This window comes from Littorina saxatilis, linkage group LG10 (genome assembly GCF_037325665.1).
Source record: "Littorina saxatilis isolate snail1 linkage group LG10, US_GU_Lsax_2.0, whole genome shotgun sequence".
Lineage (NCBI taxonomy): Eukaryota > Metazoa > Mollusca > Gastropoda > Littorinimorpha > Littorinidae > Littorina > Littorina saxatilis.
In genome coordinates this window covers 18,503,222-18,518,236 of record NC_090254.1, presented here as the reverse complement: position 1 = coordinate 18,518,236, position 15,015 = coordinate 18,503,222, and the positions used below count along the sequence as shown (strand labels likewise).

Genomic DNA, 15,015 nt, shown 5'->3' with positions numbered 1-15,015 from the left:
AAACACAAATTATCCCCCTTTCACCCCCCTTTCACCCCCCTTTGCTAAAACAAATCGCGTGACAAACTTATAAATAGCACGACTGAACTGGGCATCCATTTTTGAATTAGTACACAAAATTTGGTGGTGATTGGACTTAATTCAAGCTTGCTAGACAGATTTCTTTACAGTTACTGATTTTTGGGAAGTTTCTTGGTGGCAAGCTTGGGCAGGCAGGACGTAAACGCCGTGGCAGTGCTAGTCACAATAGTGTTAAGACTTCCTCTTTTGTAAGACCCTGTTTTCTCAGATTTTATTTTACTAACCTCTGTAAATTTACCCCCAATTTATGACTCCTTCCTTTTCAAGACCAGATTTTTGGAGGTCTTAAATTTTAACAGGGGGTTTCACTGTACTTCCTTTTGTATTAGTTGTTTCTCCTTTATAATAAAACATTCTATATAGCAGTTTAACTATAAGACAAGTTCATGTTAGACATGGAGAAATAGTTAGAAGTAGAAATCAGAGAAGGCCCTGGAGAATGTCGGGGCAGAGAGATAACTAGTGAAAAGAGAGAGAGTGTGTGTGTGTGTGTGTGTGTGTGCGTGTGCGTGTGTGCGTGTGTGTGAGAGGTCCATGCAAACACATATATGTGCATGTGTATAAATCTTTAACTGCCCCCAGGCCCTTCCTTCTTCCTTGAGAAAAAAAAGAAAGAAATTAAAGGAGTGTAGAAAGAATTGAAGGGGACGCAACTGCTGCCTGGAGCTTCCTGTATGCAAACCAGCTGTTCTTTATTTGAATGCCACTTGTTGCTTTGTTTCACTCTGTCCAATTTCCAGTGCAGCCTTTTAGAGTTCTACATGTTTCAGCAGAATACTGGTTCGGTGAAGTTTTCTTTTACAGTGGAACCCCCCTTTTAAGACTCCCTCCTTTTTAAGACCTGATTTTCTCAGATTTTTGGAGGTCTTAAAAGGCGGGTTTCACTGTGCACTGAGTTTATTTGTGGGTTTAAATAAAAAGAAAACACACCAGTAACCAGGTTAGGTATGTTTATATCTATAATCAATATTTATTTGTGGGTGTATGTGGAAAGTGTTGTCATTTTGCTGCTGTGTGCTGTTCACCTTTACCCTGGTTTTCCATGCAGTTCTCTCAATTGTGTGTTTTCAGCAAAATACTGGCTATACGAAGAGCTGATGTTTTCCTTACCGCTGCAGTACTTTGCATGGGTGTCCTACTCTGTGCTCTTCATTCTTTTTGCTGTGGGCTTTTCACATATTGTGTCACCGCAGGCTGTTGGTGAGTTCATATATACTTGGATGGATGGATGAATCTGTGCTTTAATTGGCTTATTTGTTGACGCATGATGCACGCATCAACTAATGAGTTTCTTTAGTTAGTCATTGATTTTGAATTTGATTGATGGGCGTATAAATCCATGCATTCATTTATTTATTTATGTGACTCATTCATATTTTTGTTTTGTTTTGATAGACTGATTAATCAGCTAATTCGTGTGGAGTTTTCCCCCCACAGTATTTGTAAAGTTAAGAGCATCATATCATTACTGGTTCAAGTCACTGTCAACTGTTACATGTTTTTGTCATAGTAATTAAAGCATATTCTACCTCTACAACAGTTTTATGAAGTTCGTTTGTTATACATGTACAGTGGTACCTGTGATGAAAGGACACCCTTGGGACCAGCTAAAAGTGTCCTGTCATGACAGGTATATTTTGGTAGAGATAAGAGGGCGGGGATGTAGCTCAGTCGGTAGCGCACTGGATTTGTATCCAGTTGGCCGCCGCTGTCAGCGTGAGTTCGTCCCCACGTTCGGCGAGAAATTTATTTCTCAGAGTCAACTTTGTGTGCAGACTCGCCTCGGTGTCCGAACAAACCCACCCACCCCCCCCCCCCCCCTCGTGTGTGCACGCAAGCGCAAGACCAAGTGCGCACGAAAAAGATCCTGTAATCCATGTCAGAGTTTGGTGGGTGATAGAAACACGAAAATACCCAGCATGCTTCCTCCGTAAACGGCGTATGGCTGCCTAAATGGCGGGGTAAAAAACTGTCATACACGTAAAATTCCACTCGTGCAAAAAACACGAGTGTACGTGGGAGTTTCAGCCCACGAACGCAGAAGAAGAAGAAGAAGGTAGAGATAAGAGACAAAGGGACCTCAGAATGTGTCCTTTTAAGGGAGGTGTCCTCATTGGAGGGGCCACACATCGCTGGTACTGCGGTACTGCCATTATTGGATTGCATGGGAGGTGTTTAGTGAATCATTACTGAGTGTGTAAAACAGTTTTTCAGTGATAGTTATTGCTGTTGCTGTTGAATCCAGGTTCTGGAATCCCGGAGATGAAAACAATATTGCGTGGAGTGGTGCTGAAGGAGTATTTGACATTCCGCACCTTGGTCGCCAAAGTTGTGGGACTGTGTTCATCTTTAGGCAGCACATTACCCTTCGGAAAAGAGGTCAGTACACACATTAGCCTTCATTTGATTGCTTGTGGTAGACAGGCGCAGTGGCGTGATGGTAAGACGTCTGCCTCCTAATCGGGAGGTCGTGAGTTCGAATCCCGGTCGCTGCCGCCTGGTGGGTTAAGAGTGGAGATTTTTCCGATCTCCCAGGTCAACTTATGTGCAGACCTGCTTGTGACTTAACCCCCTTCGTGTGTACACGCAAGCACAAGACCAAGTGCGCAGGGAAAAGATCCTGTAATCCATGTCAGACGTCAGTGGGTTATAGAAACACGAAAATACCCAGCATGCCTCCCCCGAAATCGGCGTATGCTGCCTGAATGGCAGGGTAAAAACGGTCATACATGTACAAATCCACTCGTACTAAAAATATGAGTGTACGTGGGAGTCTAAGCCCATGAACGAAGAAGAAGAAGGAGAAGATTGGTTGTGTTTGGCTGTCCTTTTTTCTGTTTTGCTTGATTGTTTGTCTTTATTTATTTTATTTTATGCAATTTATATCACGCACATATCTCAACCACGGATTCAAGGCGCAGGGATTTATTTATGCCGTGTGAGATGGAATTTTTTACACGATATATCATGCATTCACATCGGGCAGCAAACCTCAAGCCTATTAGGGCAAGCATTTACCTTTCACGGCCTATTATTCCAAGTCACACGGGTATTTGGTGGACATTTTTTTCTATGCCTATACAATTTTGCCAGGAAAGACCCTTTTGTCAATCGTGGGATCTTTAACGTGCACACCCCAATGTAGTGTACACGAAGGGACCTCGGTTTTTCGTCTCATCCGAAAGACTAGCACTTGAACCCACCACCTAGGTTAGCAAAGGGGGGAGAAAATTGCTAACGCCCTGACCCAGGGTCGAACTCGCAACCTCTCGCTTCCGAGGCAAGTGCGTTTACCACTCGGCCACCCAGACCACAATCGGGAGGTCTTGTGGTGCATTCGTGAGTTTGAGAGAGTGCACTCATCTGTGTTCTTTGCCAGGTACATGTATTCCTGCAAGGCTTTGGTTTGTACAAGATGTTATTTGATTCTGGCATTCGTCGAACGCTGAAGAAGAAGAAGAAGATTCTGGCAGTGTTTTTGCCTTTTGAAGTGCTGAACAAATTATGCCAACGCGCTTGGTTTGATAAAACACAGTACGTGTAATACGAATAGCCATGAACATAAAACTTGCGTGGTTAGACTTAGAGCCTGTCGTGGACGAAATACTTGTAGCTGCTGTGCGTAATCCTTGCTGTTCTTCTCGTAAGTTATAGCACTTAACCCTCCTATTTCTCATTGTCATACCCTTCAGAACTAAGTTGCAACGACCATCTGGATAACGCTGCCCTCCTTAACACTTTGTACCCCACCTATTTTGACCAAGTCTTTTTAGCCGAGACCAGCTGTGCTGCAGCAAGTCACTCAGAATTGTAGTAACTGTGTAGAAACTGTGTATCAACACGCAGGAATGCAGGCGTTAAATCGACGTTACAGGAAGCGACTGAAGCTAACAGTCTGAGCAGAATGGGGATATGTGCCTAATGAGAGCAGATGCAATGTAGTGACTATGTGTGTACGGATATATCCGTACCTGGTCAGATAGAGCCATATGAGTGGGTACGGATATATCCGTACCTGGGAGACAATGAGTTAAAGCAAACCCTTGCAAGTTCCTCGTACAGACTACATTCCTCCTGCCAGCATAACATCATACCTGACTTGAAGAGAGAGCTATTGCCGGAAAGAACATCATGTTGGATTGACAGACAATTACCCCAAGGGGAAGGGCACAGGGGACACGAGTGGGATCACAGATCAAACAAAAAGTCATCAGTTGTGGTTCCTGTCCTTGCAGTGACCTTGTGACTTTGTGGACTGACTTATGACTGACACTGACAAGCCCTGGAGGAAAAGGGGAATAGAGAGAAAAAATTCATAAGCTGAATTAGTACAGGTGGGGGCGGGGATGTAGCTCAGTCGGTAGCGCGCTGGATTTGTATCCAGTTGCCGCTGTCAGCGTGAGTTCGTCCCCACGTTCGGCGAGAGATTTATTTCTGTCAACTTTGTGTGCAGACTCTCCTCGGTGTCCGAACACCCCCCGTGTGTACACGCAAGCACAAGACCAAGTGCGCACGAAAAAGATCATGTAATCCATGTCAGAGTTCGGTGGGTTATAGAACCACGAACATACCCAGCATGCTTCCTCCGAAAACGGCGTATGGCTGCCTAAATGGTGGGGTAAAAAAACGGTCATACACGTAAAATTCCACTCGTGCAAAAAAACCACGAGTGTACATGGGAGTTTCAGCCCACGAACGCAGAAGAAGAAGAAGAATTAGTACAGGTGGTTGATCTTTAACCAGTTAACCCTTTGTTGTCCACAATCTCTCATCTGCTTATGTTTTTATATAGTGGAACCCTCCTTTTAAAACTTCATTACCGGCACGGTTGGCCTAGTGGTAAGGCGTCCGCCCCGTGATCGGGAGGTCGTGGGTTCGAACCCCGGCCGGGTCATACCTAAGACTTTAAAATTGGCAATCTAGTGGCTGCTCCGCCTGGCGTCTGGCATTATGGGGTTATATGTGAAGGCTGAGTGCCAATTGTGTCTGAGATGAGGTCTGTCAGGTGACAACTGTGTAAGTGCAGAGCTCTATAAATTAGTGTATATTAGCCCTTCAAAAATATGCACAGATGTACTTTAATTGGAGATTCTGTCCATGATGTATTTATCCTATTCCCTTTTGGAGAAAGTCTCAGTCTCACTATTTTAACACTCACACACGCGCGCGCACACATGCACACACAAATGCACACACACACACACACAAAAACACACACATACACAAACACACACACACGCACACAAACAAACATAAACACCCAGATGCATACAGATACATACATACAGACACACACACAGGATTAACTTTTATAGAATTTATTTTATGTCAGTAAAATAATAGGCTTTGAAGAATAACACATATTTCTTAAACTCTGTCATGTGTATATAAGTAATTAAACAAAGGAAAACAAACTCATGCAAGCTTGTACACATGCCTGAGGGAGAGCTAGTAAAAGAGAGAGGACAAATTCTTTACAAGACACAGTTTTTTTTTATTAACGAGGGTAATGGCACAAGCAAACAGCCGCTTTTTTTTTTTTTATAGAGAGAGAGAGATAATATGTATGTGTGTGCATATCTGACCATCTGTGTGCATCTACATGTATGTGTTTTTCCAGTGTCTGATACATGTATTAACATTTTGTTGCCTAGCATATGTGTGCCCCACACGTACCTCACAGACAGAAAAGAAGAACAACAAAGGAGTGTCGGAAAGAGCATGCTTGTGAACTGTGGGGGAGAGATTTATGCTGACAAGTGATGGAATACTGATGAATAATGTGATAGCAGAAGCCCTGGGTCTCTGCCCCGCACCCTCCCTCTTTCTCTTTTGTCTCTTTTGTCACATTCCTATATGTGCAACACTTGTCACTGTGTCAGGTCACCTACTGTTGGACAAGAAGAAATTATGGAAAGCCAGCAGAAACTAGAGTCCCGAGCGGGGAGGGTGTAGAGTGGGGAGTAGGGGTCTAGATTTGATGTACACAGGCACGAGACCAAGGGTAAGGGCGGGTGGTGGCGAGAGAGGTGAATGGACGGGGAATGTTTACAGTGCCGTGTGCCGGGCTGTGAGCAGTGCCCACCAATGTTTAGCTCAGGCATCGTCGCGGCAGATGCGCCTTAGGCTTAGTTCTATGCAGGAAAATGCAGCGAGCTATTCTGGCCATCTGGCCAACTATCGTCCTCATCTCTAAGGCAGACTGATACCACGAGGTGTAAGTTACACCCGCCTTCAGGCTCAGGCATTTTCAAACGCTCGACTCAAGACTGTACAGAGGGGGTGCATGAGAGTGGAAGAGGGGTAAGGGGCATGGCAGTGTTGAATGTAATGAAAGTCATGCAGCAAATGGGTGTGGGGGTGGTAGTGGGGACGAACAGAATGATGGAGAGAAAATTGCAATTAGTCGGCAGATGAAGAGAGGGATGGGTGTGCTAGCGAGTTTAAGAGAGTAAAAGAGAGACAGGCGAAGAAATTGGCATTCAGGGGGCAAGGGGTGCATCGGAAGAAAAGGATTGCGAATAAAACATGGTTAATTACCATCACTATCTCTCTCTCTCTCTCTCTCTCTCTCTCTCTCTCTCTCTCTCTCTCTCTCTCTCTCTCTCTCTCTCTCTCTCTCTCTCTCTCTCTCTCTCTCTCTCTCTCTCTCTCTCTCTCTCTCTCTCTCTCTCTTTTATCAGTACAGTGGAGTCCGGGTACAACGAATCTCAAGGGAGATACATTTTAGTTCGTTATATCAGTAATTCGCTGTAGAGTTTTCAGCCCGAAATGGCCTCAAGACAAGTTTTCCCAATCACCTTCAAATGATCGTCCCATCGATCTTTCCTTGGAGAGAACAATCTCTGCATGTTTTCAACAGCTTCATAATATAATCCATAGAGAGAGGCAAACTAACAGCGGGAGGTGCATGAAAAGTGTCAGTTTTCACGATAAAACTTTGACTCGCTCATTCACGGGACATAACTGCACTCCGGACTGTCCACAGTGTTGAGCAATTTAGGAGACTTCACTGCCTGAGGAGAGTATTGATTCAAACGAACGCATGGTTCTATATCGCGTCACTCGGTCACGGATCGGAGAAAACAAAAAAACAGTTCCAGATTTCGAAACCATGTTCGTCAGCCATTGTTTTTAGCAGGACAGACCACATGTGCACGAGCTTCGCTGACGTACATCGCAAAATGTCATGACGTCACCACAACTTTCGGTTTTGGTTCGATCTGTTCCGTGCACCTCCCGCTGTTAGTTTGTTCAGAGTTCGCTCATCACGCGCAGTGCACTTGTGTTTGTGTATTTTTGTCTTTGGAGACAATTATTGACATCAGTTCGTTGTAGCCTTGTGACTTTTAGAGACAAAACGCTCTGGGGCGATGAAAACGTGTTTGTTAAAAGAGGGGTTCGTTATGCAAATGAGTTCAAAAGGTTCGATGTACCTGGAAAGTAACAAGTAAGAAATAGAAGGCTGTCTGCCGGGAAATCAATGGCAGTTTGTTAAAAGAGGGATTAAATTACATATTCTTACTCCGAGTCACATATTAGCATTGACGCAGTCGAGATGCTAGGTAGACTGAAAAACGCTATCCCGTCTATAGTATAAGGGAAGCAACCCAAGCAAAAAAGTAGCAAGCCTGCTACCCTGGGTTGCCTCCCGTAGCGTGCATCACGCCACAGATCTCGTACCAAATACGAGACACCCTCATTCGACATCATTCAGCCAGAGAGACAGGTCGTGCTTGATTTCGCTCCTAGGCTGTTGTTTGCTGTCTGCTTGACACCCACCAGCCTCGGCTCCCCGTCTGCTCATAGCTGTTTCTAGCGGTGAGATTGTTCCATTTTGTTGTTGTTTGCATTGCCATTCTGCTGAGAATTTTCTCGTCCGCGGACTTGTGAATTTTGCTCGGTAGTTTGTTGCCGTGGCCGCCATTTTGGTCGCCATTTTTCGCATACACGTGGTGTTTTTTGCTGGTTAGTTTGGGTCCGTGCTCGGACTTTTAGCGTCGACCAGTAGCACTATTACCTGCTTGTAACTTGTACCTTGTGCTAGTTTATTCTGCTGAAGTTTTACGTCCTAGAGACTTGTGTATTTTCAGTAGTTTGTTTTTCTCGCGTGACATCATGTCTGATAGTGAGAAAAAGCGAGCGGCTAAGGCCGAGAGTAAGGGCAAAGGCCCTGGTAACCTAAGTCCTCGGCTTCTACTTCTTCGGCTAGGAACCCCACGGTTCACGTTTCTGACCCGAAGACTAACTTCGTTTTTTTTTTCGGTGCCCATTTCGGCGCCGGAGGAAACTTCGTCTGGCTCGCGTGCGACGGGCTTGACCGCTACCACGTCCGTTTCAACCCCGGTACCTGTGCCGGAGGCTGGCACTCTTGTGGCTAGCCTTTTGTCCTCTTTGATTCCAGAAATTCGGACTCTCGTGCGTACAGAGATGGCGCGGACGGACCTTGTTTCCAGCGCTGCCTCCCTCCCGGGGGTGTGCGACCCTCGGTCGTTGGCTTCCTGTGTTCCTGTTGTTTCCGGATCACCTGTCCAGCCTGCAGGCGTTTCTCTTCTCGGCCGGCGCTCGGTGACTCCCGCTTGCGGGAGTGCACCTGAGCAGGTCCCTTTTGGGATACGGTCGCCGCAAGGTATGTGCTCGCAGCAGCCGTCCGCGGCAGCTGCACTTCCAGTTCCTGGAAGTAGTGGTTCACTGGACAGCGGACAGACCATGGTCCCTGCCGGTTTGAGCTACGACTTACGTAAGCAGTCGCTCGCGGCAGCTTCCCTTCCGGCTCCGGCCGGAAGTAGTGGTTCATTGGACAGCGGACAGACCATGGTCCCTGCCGGTGTGCGCTACGAATTACGTAAGCAGTCGCTCGCGGCAGCTTCCCTTCCGGCTCCGGCCGGAAGTAGTGGTTCACTGGACAGCGGACAGACCATGGTCCCTGCCGGTTTGAGCTACGAACTACGTAAGCAGTCGTTTGCGGCAGCTTCTCTTCCGGCTCAGGCCGGAAGTGTTGGTTCACTGGTATGCGGACAGACCATGGTCCCTTCCGGTTTGAGCTTTGCCCAGTTTCAGCAGCCGTTTCCGGCAGCTGCCCTTCCTGCCTTGGCGGGAAGTGTGGGTCCAGCCGGTCGTGCACAGTCCTCTGTCACTTCCGGTTCCGGCCTAGGGCTCCCGGGTTGTAGCTGGCAGACTCCACAGCCATGGCATAGCTATGCGGTGGCGTCTGCTCTTACAGCTCCTCCCGGTTCTTCCGGTTCGGTTCACGCTGCGTCCGTTGGGATGCCGGTGGATTTCGAATTCGGTCGTCCTCCTGGGCATTCGGGCTTTCAGCCTCTGTTGGGTCAGCAGCAGCCACCCACTCCGGTGGTGACTGCTAGCTCCTCCCTATTTAAAGTTTCCGGTTCGGTTCCCGCTGCTTCCGTTGTGTCGCCGGTGAATTTCGAATACGGTGGTTCTCCTGGGCATACAGGCTTTTTGCCTCTGTTGGGACAGCAGCAGCCACCCACTTCGGTGGTGGCCGCTAGCTCCTCTCGTCAGCTGCCTTCGGTTGTTGGTGACTCTCATCTTCCTCTTAGTCAGGGGTGCGAGTTTCATCGATGGCCAACAGGATGGGCGTTCGGCTTACGGCCTTCCCTCGCAGCGTCATTTGTCGGGTTCTTTTGGCTATGAGCCGTCCCCTTCAGGTGGCGTTTCGGACTTCGGGTCCGTGTACGAGGAGCAGCTGCCTTCGGCGGCTCTGGCCAGCTTCCGAATTTACGTCAGCAGTCGTTCGCGGCAGCCGCTTCCAGCTCCGGCCGGAAGTAGAGGTTCACTTGCTAGTGCACAGACTACTGTCACGTCTGGTTCGAGCCTTGTCCTATGACAGCGGTCGCCCGCGACAGCTGTTCTTCCGGTTCCGACCGGAAGTGTAGGTTCACTGGTTAGTGCACAGGCTACTGTCACGTCCGGTTCGAGCCTTGCCTTACGTCGGCAGTCGTACGCGACAGCGGCACTTCCGGTTCACGGAAGTAGTGCCTCGTTGGAAGGTGGACAAATAATGATCCCATCCTGCTTGAGCTGCGCTATACGTAAGCAGTCGTCCGCGACAGCTTCTATTCCGGCTCCGGCTGGAAATGTTAGTTCATCGGTGTGTGGGCAGCCCATGGCCTTTTCCGGTTTGAGCTTTGCCCTTTGCACGGCAGCCATTTCCGGCAGCTTCGCTTCCGGCCTTGGCAGGAGGGTAGGTCAAGCGGGTAGTGCACAGGTTACTGTCACTTCCGGTTCTGGCCTACGGCCTACCTTTGGGTTCCGAGCTTCAGCTCGTAGGTGGCTCAGCACCAGCTTTGGCATAGCGCTGCTGTTGCTGCCGCACTTCCGGCTCCTCCCGGATTTTCCGGTTCAGTTCCCGCTGCTTCCGTTTGGTCACCGGTGAATTTCGAACAAGGCTTGCCCTATGGGCATACAGGCTTCTTGCCTCTGTCGGGACAGCAGCATCCACACACTCCGGTGGTGGCCGCTAGCTCCTCTCTCCCACTTTCCTTGGTTTTTGATTCCTCTCATCCTCCCCTCAGTTAGGGAATGAGCACAATCGATTGCCAACAGGAAGGACTTCGGTTGGCAAAGAGGAAGCAGCTACTTCTGGTTCGAAGAATCGCCCTTTGTAGCTTTTCACCTTTTTGCCTTTTCGCCGAGCCCCCCTCTTCGACAGGGGGTGGCCTCCGGCGTCGGTTTCGTTGCTGGTTCCTCAGGGTTCAGCTTCGGAGCTGGCAACGGAATGCCTTGCCGCTCCTGCGCAGGCTTCCTCCTTCGTGCCCTTAGCGGACCAGAGGAAGTTGCCTTGGCCAAGGTCGTCTCGTAGCCGCCTGTTGGCCTTTCCCCGTCCGCGTGCACCGTTTCCGGTCACGCCGGAACTTCTTTCGCTTCTTACGAAGCCGTTGAGGAAGGATTCGGTTCTGCCGCTCTATGGGCAGAATCTCCTATTCTCTGAGGAAGGGGGCTGACAACTTTTGGAACTCAGTTCCATTTCCGAGACTCTCCTGCGGGCGCTTTCTCGCGCTTTGGCAGATTCCTTGGCGCCCTTTCCCCTTAGTAAAGGGCAGGACGCGGAGGAAGTGTCTCACTCCTCTCCACACTTACAAGGGTGGACGAGGCACAGATGAGGCTGTCCTCTCTGCACTATTTCCATGCGGTCTCGTGCGGAAGGGACTTGTTTCTTGCCCACTCCCGGTTTTCTGAGGAGTCGACAAGGAACATTCTCAGTTCGTCATCCTTGGTGGACGGTCTCTCTCCGGCAGCCTGGCCTCTCATGCCAGAAGCAGGGGATTGAGACCAACAGAGAACAGCGGTTCCCTTCTTTTGAGCTTCAATTGAAAGCAGCAAAAGCAGGCCGCTCCTAAGCAGGCTATACCTAAGCGGACTCAGCCTAAGCGGCCTACGTCCTCAGCTCAGGTGAGATTGTTTCTTTCACAGCCGTCATAGGTACGCTGGGTTTTTGAAACAACAGCCGGCCTTAGGGCTTCGGGGTTTTAGCCTCGGCGGGAGCAACAGCCATTCCATCCGTTGGAGTTTGTGGTTGTTGCTTTCCTTGTGCTTGTGGCTTCGGGCTTCGACATTCTTTCTCTTTCCCAGCGTATGGGTGCTGAGAGGTCGATTTCCGTTTAAAGGGGGGTTTCTGCCTTTGGGCTTCCCCGTTTTCTCTGGCCACGAGCTTCTGGACTCGGTCCAGGTTTGTCTTTCGCCGAGTCTGACTTTGTCTTTCTCTAGCGATCAGACGCGTTCTGGTGTTTCGTCCAAACTTAAGGTTCACTTGAGTTGGCCTCGGAAGTAACATTCAGATTTTCCTGAGGGTGCATTGTCTGGGCAATGCATGTTTGAGAAGTCATTCTTGGCTTGTCACTTTTTCTCAGGTTTTTTGGCTACTCCTCCCCTTTTGGGCAGAGGTCTAGCTAATGTTCCAGTTTTCTCGGTGCTGGCCTCTAGGCCAGCATCTTTTTCGGCGGCCGAAACTTTTGGTTTCTTACTGTGCCTGTGTACTTTGAGTACTTTGGTGCGATGGCCGGCCTACGGGCAGCAAGGCTCTCGGCCTTAGCCTGTGTTATAGTCTCCTGCCTGTCGTGTTGCGACTTTGGCAATTGGTTCTTGTGACTGCGGATTTCGTCTCTTCCTCTTCTCCATCATGCTTGCATGATGTGAGTTGGGACGATTTCTGCCGGGTTGGGCTTCCGGCCTGGTCACCCCTTCTTCACTTGCAACGATGACTATTACTGAGAACTCTGGTCTCGGGAGGCTGACGGCTGGTTCGCTTCACGGTTTTCCGTCTTTCTTACCAGCTTCGTCCTTTCTGTTTCGGGTTTTTTGATTCATTTTCAATTACCTACAAGCAGTCTGCTCTGCGATCACGCTGGCTTTTGTCATTTTGTTTCCGGTCTCCGGTCACATTAGGATTTGGCCACTGCGGGTCCGCATTTGCGGTGCTTAGGCACTACCTTAGGTCGCTTCGTCCCCTTTTTTTTACCCCTCTCTCTGCTTGCGCAGGGATGGGCATGGGACGACTGGTGACCGTCTCCCTTGAGTTTTGCTCATTGAGGTGGACCCTGGTGCTTGATACTCAGGCGTCTCTCTCTTTCCGGTTTGGAGTTTGGCCACTCTTCCGGAGCTGACTGTTCTCTCAACGGCCTTTGGGCCTCACTCCATCCCAAAGTTTTCTTACTTTGGCATGTTTGCCTTATGGTCTCCGTGAGGGTCGGTCCTTTTCAGGGCTTAGCCGGCAACCTTACGCACGGATCTTTTCCAGGCCATTAGCATTTCCTTCCATTTAAGGGGGGGGGGGGGGGCAGCTTGTCCTTCCCTCTACTTGGTCGGGTTTATCCAAGACTGGGGTCCTTTTCCGGACTGTTTTACGGTTCAGAAGATTGGAAGAAGTGCTGGGCACAGCTTACTGGCTCTCTGAGGTTGTCTTTCGCATTTCTTGCCTGAGAGACATCTCGGCTGTCAATCAGGGTGGTTCTCGGTCCGTTTCTGTCCTTTGGCAGTGGGCCAGTTCCTGGCAAGGGTTTAGAGTGAGTCAGTGGTTGCTTTCTCACGGGATCCTTTCCTGACTTTTGGCAGTGGGCCAGTTTCTTGGCAAGGGATTTTCTTGCCCTCCGCCTTGTCATAGCTTATGCTATCTTTCCCTCGGCTCGGCCCGAGCTCTTTTCCAGGGCCTGGGCCTCCTCCTTGGCCTTTTTGGCCTATGGGGTTTGGATGATGTCCTGCGCACAGCTTCTGGCGCTAGGATTTTGTCTTATCAGGTTCTGCAGACATTGCTGCCCTCTGTCAGGATGGGTCTCGGCCCATTCCTTCCTTGGCGGCAGCTGGCTTTTGTCTCTCCAGAACTTTAGAGTGAGTTTGAACTTTTTGATCTTACCCACCACCTTGTTGGAGTTATCTGCTAATATGTGACTCGGAGTAAGAATATGTAATTTAATCGAAAATTTTTAATTAAATTTTCATTTGATTAATATACTTACCCGAGTCACATAGGTAATTCCCTCCCACCTTCCCCGCTTTTAGTTTCTTTGTATTCTAGAAGTCGAATGAGGGTGTCTCGTATTTGGTACGAGATCTGTGGCGTGATGCACGCTACGGGAGGCAACCCAGGGTAGCAGGCTTGCTACTTTTTTGCTTGGGTTGCTTCCCTTATACTATAGACGGGATAGCGTTTTTCAGTCTACCTAGCATCTCGACTGCGTCAATGCTAATATGTGACTCGGGTAAGTATATTAATCAAATGAAAATTTAATTAAAAATTTTCGATTTTGTTATACCCAGGTTCGTTATAGCTGGACTCCACTGTATTATACTCTGCATGTTATGTTCCGGTATTACTTGTGGACGAATGGTATGTTATATGTCTGTCTGTCTGTTTTGTCCTAATGTTGTGAATATATGTCTTGTCTACTTGCCATTTACATCGGGTGTGTGTCGTAATAATGAACTGCTAACATGTATATAAAAAAATTTTTTTTTTAAACCAAGTGTGTGCAAGCAAGTGTAATTGAGTAAGCTAAAGAAGGGCAAATAAATCGGCAGGAGGGGGGGGGGGGGGTGGGTGGGGTGGAGAAGAGTAAGGTGAAAAGGAAATTGCAATTTGTAAGCATATGAAAAGAGCATGGGTGCAACTCTGCCGGCTACACACCGGCAGCCGGTTTTTGGTTTCATGGGCTGCCGATGTTTTTGTTCCAGGAGAGGGTTTTTTTGGCATTTTAAATACTAAAAAAGCTGGACCCCAACTTTTGCCGGTTTTTGGAATTTTCCAGGTTGCACCCATGAAAGAGGGATGTGTATGAGCCAAGGGAAAGAAGGATGATATAATCATATGTACATGTATCGGCAGTCGAGGGAGGGGATAAAATAGTTAAGTGTAAAGGTAAAGAATGGGATGGTTAGGCATTGATAATAAATCAGAGAGTTGCGAGCTGAAAACAGGTACACCAAAAGTTCAGAAGTATAAACATGATAGAGAATGATAGAGAGACTATTGCTTTGTAAAATGCACAGAAGAGAGAGAGTGTTCAGTTGTTGTTTTAAATTCAAAACAAGTAAGTAAAAGAAGGAGTGTGGGTGTGAAATTGAGAGGTGTACGTTGCATTGAATTTATTTTTATCCCAGCGAAGCTGGAGGTATCCCACGAACGCATTTCATACCGATAATACATGATAAAGAAGGATTCTTTGTGCCCGGCTACGTGCTACAGTTGGAGATGGAAGTTCACCAAAAATTGGGACCATACTAACAAAAATACGGTGGGTGCTATAGTCGCCCCCATTTTTTGAGCAAACGCCACCCAACGCCGCTTTGGACGGGTAGAAATTCTGTACTTTCCAAGTCTATTTGTGTGTGGTTGTTCGGGACTATGGATAAAGCTCGCGTGAGAAGATTACGTCACGGTCAAAAGTCTTTGACGTCAATTAATGCATCATGACGTCA

The 15,015-nt window shown here is 48.2% G+C and overlaps 1 protein-coding gene across 1 annotated transcript in view; it reads left to right on the top strand.

The window, feature by feature from the left end:
- Window positions 1-15,015, top strand: part of LOC138978330 (chloride channel protein 2-like) — a 72,391-nt gene that overhangs the window by 14,819 nt on the left and 42,557 nt on the right. The window contains exons 5-6 of the mRNA XM_070351042.1: window positions 1,153-1,281; window positions 2,327-2,460. Coding sequence (XP_070207143.1) covers window positions 1,153-1,281; window positions 2,327-2,460 — 263 coding nt within the window. The remainder of the gene's footprint in view (window positions 1-1,152; window positions 1,282-2,326; window positions 2,461-15,015) is intronic.